Source organism: Peromyscus maniculatus, chromosome 8 (genome assembly GCF_049852395.1).
Source record: "Peromyscus maniculatus bairdii isolate BWxNUB_F1_BW_parent chromosome 8, HU_Pman_BW_mat_3.1, whole genome shotgun sequence".
NCBI classification, from domain to species: domain Eukaryota; kingdom Metazoa; phylum Chordata; class Mammalia; order Rodentia; family Cricetidae; genus Peromyscus; species Peromyscus maniculatus.
In genome coordinates this window covers 37768766-37780766 of record NC_134859.1, presented here as the reverse complement: position 1 = coordinate 37780766, position 12001 = coordinate 37768766, and the positions used below count along the sequence as shown (strand labels likewise).

The window sequence follows — 12001 nt, the reverse complement described above, 5'->3', positions numbered from 1 at the left end:
CTGCCCACAGTGTTTATTTACTGTAAGACAAAGTCTCCCTGTGTGGTCCTGGCTGACCTGAAACTAGCTATGTAAACCAGACTGGCCTTTAATTTAACAGAGATTAACCTGCCTTTGCCTCCTGAGTTAAGGCACGAGCCACTACTACCAGCCCTAGTTTATTTAACCAGCCACCGGTTAGTCATTTTAGTTGTATCATCAAACGTGACTTTAAACTTTAAGCCTGGTATGCTGCCACAGGCCTGTAATCCAGCACTCTGGAAGTGGAGACAGGAGGATCAGGAGGTCAAGGCCAGACTGGGCTACATGAGCCCAGTCTCAAAACAAAACCAGGCTGTCATAGTTTTTGTCAAGCTGACACAAGCCTAGACACACCTAGGAAAGAGGGAACCTCGAATGAGGAATTGCCTCCATCAGATTGGCCTGTGAGCTGTCTGTGGGGCTTTTCTTGATTGCTGATTGATATGGGAGGGCCCAGCCCACTGTGGGTAGTACTGTCCTTGGGCAGGTGGGCCTGAACTGTGTAGGAAAGGTAGCCGAGCCAGCCAGAGAAACAAGCCGGTAAGCAGCAGACCTCCGTGGTCTCTGCTTCAGTTCCTGCTTCCAGATTCCTGACTTGAGCCTCTGCCCTGGCTTCCTGACATGAAACTAACTTGTAAGCCAAATAAACCTCCCCACACTGTTTTTGGTTTGTTTCAGTGTTTTAGCAACAAAACCTAACTAGTACCCAAACCAAACAAACCTCAAAAAGCTCCTAGTGTAACTTTAAACTTTCACGTGACCAAAGATAATGCTGGAATTATGAAAGAATTTCTGAATTTCATCTTGGAAATAGTCATCTTATCGAGCCCTCTCTAAAATGACTGCTCATACCTTCCCTTCTAACCCTATAATCTACTCTGCTCAGGTACTGTGCTCTAGGCTTGTACTGCATTGAGAAAGGAGGGAGGGATCAGGTGAAAAGTCCTTCAGTTTTTAATAAAAATCTACTAAACTACCCTCCATGTGTGTCCATATTGTTCATTGTGTTGAGTATAAATTATTTTACAAAGAATTCCCTTGTTTTCAGGCCTGGTTCTACCTCCGGAACTCCAGTTTAGTAAATGATAGCATCATCCACATCTTTTTTTTTTTTTTTTCCTTGCCAAAACCTGTGGGTTGAGACCAGGCGGTGGCAAACCTTTAGTCCAGCGCTTGAGAGGCAGAGGCAGGTGGATCTCTCTGAGATCGAGCTAGCCTGGTCTACAAAGTGGCTTCCAGGACAGCCAGAGCTGTTACACAGAGAAAATCTGTCTCCAAAACAAACAAACAAACAAACAAACAAACAAAACCCTGTGGGCTGGCCTTAATTAGTTGATTCATCTATGTTACCCAGTTTTCAATTCACAAGCCAGTCTTTGCTCCTCCTTAAAATGTACCCAGGATTTGTCCTCGCTATTCTGTGGCCGCCACTCTTGGGTGCAAGCCACCACCACCCGTGATTTGAGCCATCAGCAATACCCTAAGTTGTGTTCTTGCCTGCACTCTTGAAGGAAGTTGCAGACCAGCCAGAGCTACATCAAGAGACCCAGACTCAAAAACAAACAAGACACCAATTTGAATATTTGTTCAAGAGGAAGCAAGTTGCTTAAAGTCTGGGGAAGGTTGTTCCATCCAGTGTTAATACTGAGTGCATAGTCCCTGAAGTGAAAACACGCTGAGTGTGTTCAGGGACTGAGAGAGCAAGGTGGTGAAGGCAGACATGGAAAGCCATGTCAGAGTTAGAAGACACTAGGCTCTGTGGGGCCTCAGCACGCTGGGCAGGTGCTTTACTGCTGACCTGTAGCCTCAGCCCCGTTGTTATGTAGATATTTAGAAGATTTTTGAGCAGAGCAAACACAGTCTGAGCTGCGTGTTAAGGATCAGCCTGTTGCTGACCGAAGACTGTAAGGTAGTTAAGGTAGTGGAAGTGGGGAGAGATAATGGGGTATGAGCTGAGTGTGGAACCAACAGATCAGCTAATGTTTTGGATAATGATGCCGAGAGAAGCAAAAGCGTAGCCTCAGGCTTTCTCCTTGAACAAATTAAGATAATTTTCCAGCCCGGCAGTGGTGGTGCACACCTTTTGATCCAGCACCCAGGAGGCAGAGGTTGGAGGATCTCTGTGAGTTCGAAGCTAGCCTGGTCTACAGAGAGAGTTCCAGGATAGCAAAGGCTACATGGTGAGACCCTGTCTCAAAAAAAAAAATAAAATAAAATAAAAATAAAAAAATCATTTTGCCTATTATTGTCATAGAGATAGTCAAAAAGGAAATTTGGGTTTGAGGTATTTGGTATATCTCCAAAGTAAATATCCAGTCGCCTAAAAAATAAAATTAGGAATTAGTGATAGACACAGTTCAGTACAGTCACTATTTAAAGCCTGAGGAGATCAGGCTGGAAATGTACAAATGGCTTCAGGGCCTGCAGCTAGAGCATTAGAACTGATGTGTTCACAGACTGGGAAGAGGAGAGGTTGAAGTTATCTAAGGAGCAGGCCATTGACCTCACATGGTAACAGTGAAAGGGTGTTCAGATACAGGAAGCCATTTGCGTCTCTTGACAAAGTAGGCTTCAGTGGTCAGACAACCAATCATTATTTTATGATTTTTTTTGTAACTAAGAGGGCAATAGCTAGAGAATTTTCTTCCTTCCTTCCTTCCTTCCTTCCTTCCTTCCTTCCTTCCTTCCTTCCTTCCTTCCTTCCTTCCTTCCTTCCTTCCTTCCTTCCTTCTTGTTTTTTGTTTTTCAAGATAGGGTTTTTCTGTGTAGCCTTGGCTGTCCTAGAACTCACTCTGTAGACCAGGCTGCCCTCAAACTCACAGAGATTCACCTGCTTCTGCCTCCCAAGTGCTGGGATTAAAGGCGTGCACCACCAGTACCCGCAAGAGTAATTCTTGATAAGGGCGTTTTTGTTGGCTACTGCTATTGGTATTTATAAAAGTGGAATATACTACAGTGTATAGAACAATGAGATGACTTCCTAGAGGGGAATTGAGCACTGAACAAAAGATGCAGCTAATGCTGTATGATCTTGAAAAAATAAGCTCAACAGTATACTTCCCGTGTTTTGAAAATGCTCATTTTGAATGAGGTCTTTAGTGACTTCCCCCTCATTTTTAGATAAGCAAGGTGTTGATACTCTTTCCTTTCCTTGATAGGGACATGCTGGTACTCCTTATGACTGTTATTCTGTTCACCATCAAAGGTTGCTCAAGAAACAGATGTGCGAGCCCAGATTCGCCTGCAGTTTCGAGATGTCAACGGAGAGGTGGTGGCTGTGCAGAGGTCTATGCTTTGCAGTCAGAAAAGCAAAAAAACGGAATTTAAAACCCTGGAAGGAGTCATTACTAGGAAAAAGTAGGTACTCACCTTGTACTTGGAAGAGCTGTTCACACTGGTGTTCTGGGCCCAGGAGGCTTCCTGTCACTACTGTTTATTCCAGGAGAGTATATTACTTTTCTTCCAATGGGATTTTGTTTTCCTTTTTGATACAGTCTTCTTTTTTCTTTTTGAGACAGGACTTATACTGAAGCTCAGCCTAGCTTGGAACTCACTGTGTTGCCACGAATGACCTGAAATTTTGTCTCAGCCTTGTGAGTGCTGGGATTACAGGCATATGTCTCCACACCTGACCTCAGGCTCTATTTTTAGAGTATTCTGTATTCACAGTGTAAGTGAATACAGAGTAGAGCTCCCATCTACTCCATGCCTCTACATTTCAGAATCTCAGCCACTATCAAAATGTACTTTTTTGATATTGTTTATCTTGAAATAAAACGATTTTTTCAATTTCTTTTTACATTTATATATTTAATGTGTAGGAATGTTTTGCCTCTGTGTACAGTGGGTTAGAAGAAAGCATCAGATCTCCTGGACCTGGAGTTGTAGATGGTTGTGAGCCACCACGTGGGTGTTTGGAATTGAACCCAGGTCCTCTGCAAGAGCAACAAATGCTCTAAACCACTGAGCCATCTCTCCAGCCCAGAAATAGAATGATCTTATTAAAGATTTAGCCATAGTATTCCATTGCCTATGTCATTTATGAATAGTTGTTGTAATTAAGTGTGTAACTATTCAAGTATAGGTTGAATAAATGTGACTTTGATACACAGGATGGTAAGGTGAAAGCAGACAAGCAGGGAAGACAGTAATTTACCCCTTTTGACCATTACCACTGTTAGAGTTGGTACTCCCTTGCTGTGGGTGTGGGTTTTGGAGGTAGGCTTTATCAGAAAAGAATGCCAGGAGTTTGCTTTATATATTTGGGGGTTGTTTTGTTTTGTTTTGTTTTGTTTTTTTTGAGATAAGGGTCTCATGAAATCTAGGTTGTTTGAAACTTCCTATGTAGCCAAGGATGACTTGAACTTCTGGTCTTCCTGCTTCTACCTCCCAAGAGATTATAGGCATGTACCACTACATTAGTACAGTTTGTGGCAGCCCGCCTGCCTTAGCCTCCCTAATGCTAGGATTACAGATGTGAGCCACCGCACCCAGCTCATATACAATTGAAAATATTCATATAAGTAGATAGGAAGTATTCATTCTTCCATCCCCGGAACTAAAAACACAAGAGACTTAAGTGAATACAATAGAATATGATCATCAATAGCAGTAGAGAAAGGTGAATAAAGAGAAACACAAATAAAGTGGGTGAGGAAATGGGTTTCACCACTTCTCAGCCATTTGGCTAAGACCAACTGTAGAAAATCCTTATTGGGGCTAGAGAGATGACTCACTTGCATTCTCCAGAGGACCCTTCTCAGCACCTGCATCAGGCCACTCAAAATCACCCATAATTCCAGCTCCAGAGGATCTGATACCATCTGCTGGCACCCACAATTATGTACACTCGGATTATTTTAAATTCATTATTTAAAATTTGAAATATGGGGAGATTCTTGCCAAACAAGTGTGAGGATCCAGGTTTGATTCTCAGCACCCATGTAAAGGCCAGATGTAGTTCATGTGTGCTTGTAATTCCAGCTCTGGGGAAGCAGACAGGAGGATCTTGGGACTTGCTGGGTACTCAGTCAGCTGATTCAGGAACTCCAGATTTAATGTCTCAGAAGAAAGGTGGACATTGATTGAGAAAGATACCTTGCATTGTCCTGTGGCCCCCACATGGAAATGTACACACAGACATTAACACAAAAATGAAAACATAGACCCAAAAAGTCCTACTATGCTTTTAAAAATTCTTGCCTGCTTTTTGCACTGCCTGTTTTACATAACCTTCTCATCAGTGAACTTTGAAGAACCTGAGAAGGTAGACCACGAAGAGTTCGCTTTTTTTCCCCTGTGTGTATGTTTTCCTGCGGGTATATCTGCACGTGTGCTTGTGTTTGAAGAAGCCAGAGTTCAGCCTTGGGTATGGTTCTTCAGGAGCCATTCACCTCTTTTTTTTTTTTTTTTTTTTTTTTTTGGAGACATAGTCATTTATTGACCTGGAGCTTGCTAATTCAACTAGGCTAATGGCCTGTGAGTCCCAGGAGTCCTCCTGTCTCTGCCTCCTCAGCACTGATACTACAAATGTATGCCACCACCTGAGCTTTCTTTACATGGGTGCTGGGGATTGAACTCCAGTCATGATGCCTGGGTAGCAGGCACTTCACCAACTAATCTGTTTCCCTGGCTGCAAGATTTTCTTAGCAGGAGGACACCATTTTAATGGGACAGGCAAAGGGCCATTTTGTTTTTTTGTGAAGCATAGCATGTGCTTATAAGTGCTCAGCTGGTAGAGTACTTGCCTAGTATACACCACATAGACTGGGGGTGGCAGACCTTGAAATCCTAGCACTTGGGCCTTAGGGGTAGTTCTTAGATTGTTCTTGGCTACATAGTGAGTTTGAGGGCAGTCTCAGGTAGATAAGACCTCAAGAGAAGGGTTTGTAAGATTAAACAGCCGAGTAGGTACCTCCAACGGTCATTTCACTGACAGCCTTGATTCTCACCTCTGTAGGCATGGTGAAAACGTCAGTATCAGCTCCAAATGTGCAGAAATAGACCGAGAAATGATAAGCTGTCTTGGGGTTTCCAAGGCTGTGCTAAATAATGTCATTTTCTGTCACCAAGAAGACTCCAACTGGCCTTTAAGTGAAGGAAAGGCCCTGAAGCAGAAGTTTGATGAGATTTTTTCAGCAACAAGGTTTGTATCTGTACTTTGTGGCTACAAAGTTATTTAGTCATGTTGTATTTTGTGAGACTGTGCTTGAACCAGGTCCTTACAAGTTAGATCCCCATTCTGGACTGGGTGTTTCAGTTGGTTTTATTGCCCAGGCTAACCTCAAACTTCTGTGCTCACCCAGCACCTGGAGTTTTAGGGACACACCACCATGGCCACCTTGATGCTCTTTTTTTATTTATTTATTTTATTTAGTGTTTTGAAACAAGGTTTCTCCGTGTAACAGTTCTGGCAGTGGGGGAACTTGCTTTGTAGACCAGGCTGGCCTTGAACTCACAGAGATCTGCCTACCTCTGCCTTCTGAGTGCTGGGATCAAAGGCATGCGCCACCACTTCCCGGCATTGCTCTTATAAAAGACAAAATTAAAAAGCAAAAAAAGTCAGCACTCACTACTCCACCAAGTGGCAGCCATTGGGCATACTTTCAGTTTTCTTGCTGTGCATGTTTATCTGATAGAATAAATGTAATTTTTTCATTTACCCATGATGTCATAAACATTTTCCAGGTTATTAACTCCAAATGTAGTATTAATGTTTGCATAATATTCTACTGTAATTTACTCAGCCAGAAATTTTGCTTTTATTTCATATCTTCAAAGGTACATTAAAGCCTTAGATACACTTCGACAGGTGCGTCAGACACAGGGTCAGAAGGTAAAAGAGTGTCAGACAGAACTGAAATATCTGAAGCAGAATAAGGAGAAAGCCTGTGAGATTCGCGATCAGATTACTAGTAAGGAGGCCCAGTTAGCGTCTTCACAGGAGATTGTCAAGTCCTATGAGAATGAACTTGAGCCGTTGAAGGTAATTGATTTTTTTCTTATGGGCAAATTAAAATTGTGTGTGTTTATGACATATAATATGATTTATGTAAGTATTTGCTATAAGGATGGGTAAAGCCAGCCAATTAACATTTGTGTTATGTCCTATCTCTTTTTTGTGTGGTAGGAGCACTTAAAATTTATTCTCTCAGCAGTTTACAAGTACACAACACTTAGTTACTGATTGTGTTTACCATGGTGGCAATAGCTGTTATCTAGCATTCTAAGAAGAAACCCCCCTCCCCCACCACAATATCACTTACCCCTAAAGTACTTTTCATTTATTTATTTATTTTGGTTTTCAAAACAGGGTTTCTCTGTGTAGCCCTGACTCTCCTGAAACTCACTCCGTAGACCAGGCTGGCCTTGAACTCAGGGATCCGCCTGCCTCTGCCTCTCAAGTACTGAGATTAAAGGTGTGTACCGCCACCTTCCAGCCTAAAGTACCTTTTAAAAAACAGTTATTTTTATTTTATGTATATTGGTGTTTTGCCTGCATGTATGTCTGCACCATGTACATGCAGTGCCTGTGGAAGCCAGAAAAGGGTCTGATCCCCTGAAACTGGAGTTGCAGACATTGTGAGTCATCATGTGGGTGCTGGGAATCAAGCTGCTCTTAACTACTAAGCCATGTCTCCATCTCCACAGAGTACTTATTTTTATATGACCTTCAGGAGCGTGTATGTGTCTTTAAAATTACCAGAAACTCAATCCTGTCTAAAATCTTAGATCTATGTTAGACAATCAATCATTCTTATTTATTTATTTATTTTGATTTTTTTCCATACAGACTTCTGTGTAGCCCTGGCTGTCTTAGAACTCACTCTGTAGATCAGGCAGGCCTCCACCTGCCTCTGCCTCTCAGTGCTGGACTTAAAGGATGTGCTGCCATGCCCAATTAGACAGTTGGTCTTTAAATTGCCTGTTGAGGTTGTATTTGAAAGCAGATCGTGAGTGAGTGGTTGGCACTGGTCCTAGCTGTTAAACCCTGCTGCAGCTAGACCTGACTTACAGTTTTTGTTTTTGTTTTTGTTTTTGTTTTTTTTTTGAGATTTTCAAATTGTCTTTGTAGAGAATTTTTATAGTTTTTTGGTTTTTTGAGACAGGGTTGAATTTTTATAGTTTTAAAGGTGTTGATATTTGTACAAAATTTGAAATTCATCCATTACATATATACAAATTAGTATAAATTTTTGTTTATTTGTTTGTTTGTTTTTGTTTTTTCGAGACAGGGCTTCTCTGTGTAGCTTTGGAGCCTTTCCTGGAACCACTTTGTAGACCAGGCTGGCCTCGAACTCACAGAGATCCGCCTGCCTCTGCCTCCTGAGTGCTGGCATTAAAGGCATGCGCCTCCACCCACCAGCTAGTATACTTTTCTAAGCCCTGTGTTGTTGATGTTTTAAGCAGCTTACAGATTAGCAAGTTTTGGGGGTTGGGGATTTAGCTCAGTGGTACAGTGCTTGCTAGCAAACGCAAGGCCCTGGGTTCAGTCCTCAGCTCCAGGGGAAAAAAATTAGCAGGTTTTCTTATCAAAATTTTCATACATACTTGACTTTGGTTGTTCCTTCTTCATACCCTCTTCTGGTTTTACGTATTCATCTATGAGACAGGATCTTAGCCGTTTGCCCAGGCTGACCTTAGACTCCTGGGCTAGCATCAAGGGATCCTTTTCCCTACCTCCTTTCAGAGCCTGGATGAGGGCAGCAGCTGAACCCTATGGTGTATTAGAAAGGCCTTCAAGAGATGCATGCATTTGGTAGCATTTACCCAGACATTTACCCAGCTTGCCTCCGCCTGCAAGCTCAAGGAGGAACTACGTTCCAGTGTTACCTCCCAGTCTTGTCTGTCAGTCTCCCCTCCTGAGCCCTGGCGTTAGGTGCAAACCACTGCACCTGATTCCGGCCTGGCCCCTACAGCTTTGTCCAAGTTGGTCAGTTCTTCTGACTGGGCTGCTTCGAGTGTGCTCTTACCTAGTAGTGTCTGGAACACAGTAGGCTTTAATCAGTGATATGACCATTACTGTTTGTAAGATGATTTTGTTTGAATCTTTCACTTAGCTAACATCGAGCACTTCCGGGGATATGGGAGACAACAAAGTAAAGGAAGTTCCTATTTGTATGGTGACTGCATACTGTCTATTAGTGTACAGAACATAGATATGTTACTAGCATGATTTATTTTTTCCGTTATTTTTATGTGTATGTTTTGCCTGCATGTATATCTGTGCACCACGTTTATGCCTGATGTACTTGATGAATGGAGGCAGAAAGATTGGGAACTTAAGGTCATCTGGTTACATAGTGAGTGTAAGCCAGTGAGGACTACATGAGAGCCCATGTCAACTAGAACAGCAAGAAGTTAGGTTTGGGACTATAGCTCAGTGTTAAAATGCTCGCCTTATGTATGAAGTCCTAGGACCAAGCCTCAGCACTTTATCGTCATTTAAGAATTCTGTTCTTAAAATGTAGTGTGTCACAGGCCGGGTGGAGAAGGCTCAGCAGTTAAGAGGGCTCACTCTTCTTTTAGAAGATCCAAGTTCAATTCCCAGCATTCATATCAGACAGCTCACAATTGCCTGTAACTCTAGCTCCAGGGGATCTGGCACTTGTCTGACCTCCTTCGGCATGTACACAAACACACCTGCATGTATACATAAATAATAATAAGTCACTTCTTGGTCTTTTGACTAGGAGCAAGTGTAGTATCTGTTCTTATCAGTTTAGCATCAATAGTTAAAATGTGGTATTTCACAGACTAGCTGCCAGTACCTTAGAACAAATGAAAGCAGGGTATGGGCTTTACGATGTCCTTAGTGCTTTACATAGTATCTCTAGTGTCTATCACAGGCTGTTGTTAGCACTAAATGGTGGTGTCTTAGTAAATGGTCCTTGCATAACTTAGGTCCCTTCCTCAATGATGTAAGCCACAATGGATTCCATTCATGTAGAATTTGTCATTACTTTCAGAATCGCCTGAAAGAAATTGAACACAACCTCTCTAAAATAATGAGACTTGATAATGAAATTAAAGCCTTGGATAGCAGAAAGAAACAAATGGAGAAAGATAACAGTGAATTAGAACAGAAGATGGAAAAGGTTTGTGGTCAGAAGTTTTGCTCTGTTTGAAAATTTAGGGATTATCATAATAAATTGCATTATAACCCTTTCGTCTCCACATTTTAGGGAAAAGGTAAGCCTGAATCTTGGTGTTTGTGATACCTCTGTTAAAATGGGTATTGAATAAAGTTTTATTTATATTTGATGTGTCTGGGTGCTTGGCATATTCATACATTTAAGCTGTCTATTTTGGATTGACACAGGTGTTTCAAGGGACTGATGAGCAGCTGAATGACTTATATCACAATCACCAGAGAACAGTGAGGGAGAAAGAGAGGCGCTTGGTAGACTGTCAGCGTGAACTGGAGAAGCTGAACAAAGAAGCTCGCCTCCTCAGCCAGGAAAGAGAGGAGCTGCTGGTGGAGCAGGGTAAGGGCCGGCCCGGCCTTTTCCCTTCTAGCACATGCGTTTTCTGCGTGAAGGAAGACTCCACAGACTTAACCCTGAGAACACCCAGTCTCAAAGGCCGTAGAGTGTGCTTCCATTTCTATATTATTCTGAAATGTCAAAATTGGGGACATAGGACATAGCAACCAAAATATGGTTGCTAGGGATAGTGGGCAGAAGGAGGGACAGGAGGAAGATGGGTGTGCTTATGGTTAAGAAGAAGGTTCTTCAGGTGCTGAAACTGTCTAGTATCTACACTGCTGTTTGGATATATAAATTGATGTGGGATAAAATTATATAGACTTTGGGTTTGGAGAGATGCCTCAGTGGTTAGAGCACTTGCTGCTCTTCAGAGAACTTGAGCTTAGTTCCCAGCACCTACATTGGGTGACTTATAGTCACCTGTAACTCTGGTTCCAAGGATCTAATGCCCTCTTGTCTCCACGGGAACTCATACACTTGTGGCACAGACACACATATACGTATAAACAAAAATTTTAAATCTTTCCTAAAAAATTACACAGAACTTAATGCGTGCACACGAATGAGTACAGCTAACACTGGGGAACTTGGATAGACCTGATAGGTTATACAATGTTAGAATACCAGTGTAGACTTTAAACTACAGTTGTACAGTTGCCGTTAGAGCCAAGTGGGCAGACTGTGGAAGAGGTTATACTGTGCTGTTTTTACAACTGCAATAGGAGTCTACTGTTACCACAACTTAAATCAGCTGAAAAAAGTTTTGTTTTTTTAAATAAAGGTCGTCTACAACTACAGGCAGATCGCCATCAAGAACATATCCGAGCCAGAGATTCATTAATTCAGTCTTTGGCAACACATCTCGAATTGGATGGTTTTGAGCGTGGGCCCTTTAGTGAAAGACAGATTAAAAATTTTCACGGACTTGTAAGAGAGAGACAGGAAAGAGAAGCTCAAATTGCCAGCCAGCTCTTGGTAGGTAAATATCTTGAAATCCAGGTTTGCTGTCTTTTGTGTCAGATTCACTGGGTGATTTGATAAACTTTTTTGTTGTTGTTGTTGTGTGTTTGATTTTTGAGACAGGGTTTCTCTATGTAGCCCTGGCTGTCCTGGAACTCACTTTGTAGACCAGGCTGGCCTTGAACTCATAGAGATCAGCCCGCCTCTGCCTCCCAAGTACTGGGATTAAATCACACCCTGCGTGGTTCAATAAACTTTTTAAGTGAACCTGACCTTGTCACATTTTTAGTGAGTGTTTGGCTATTAAGTAGAATAAAAACTTTTAGAAACATTTTATTTAATTCATAAGGATAAAAATAGGAGCAAAATGTAGGTCTGTGGTTTTGTTTAAGTAAAATTTATTTTTGAGGATAATTGCAAAAAACTGCTCATGGTTACTGATGGTCAGTCACCTCTGGGCAGTGCTTTTCACAGTTTTAGAAATTTCCTATATTTTCCTTGTTCTATATGTTACTTTAAAGGGAAATTTCCTT

General features: G+C 42.0%; 1 protein-coding gene and 1 pseudogene across 1 annotated transcript in view; both read left to right on the top strand.

The window, feature by feature from the left end:
* Window positions 1–12001, top strand: part of Rad50 (RAD50 double strand break repair protein) — a 57586-nt gene that overhangs the window by 2990 nt on the left and 42595 nt on the right. The window contains exons 3-8 of the mRNA XM_006995897.4: window positions 3227–3378; window positions 5981–6166; window positions 6802–7006; window positions 9990–10118; window positions 10343–10508; window positions 11290–11483. Of these exons, the coding sequence (XP_006995959.1) occupies window positions 3227–3378; window positions 5981–6166; window positions 6802–7006; window positions 9990–10118; window positions 10343–10508; window positions 11290–11483 (1032 nt within the window). The remainder of the gene's footprint in view (window positions 1–3226; window positions 3379–5980; window positions 6167–6801; window positions 7007–9989; window positions 10119–10342; window positions 10509–11289; window positions 11484–12001) is intronic.
* LOC121831968 (U2 spliceosomal RNA) lies at window positions 9690–9796 on the top strand (annotated as a pseudogene).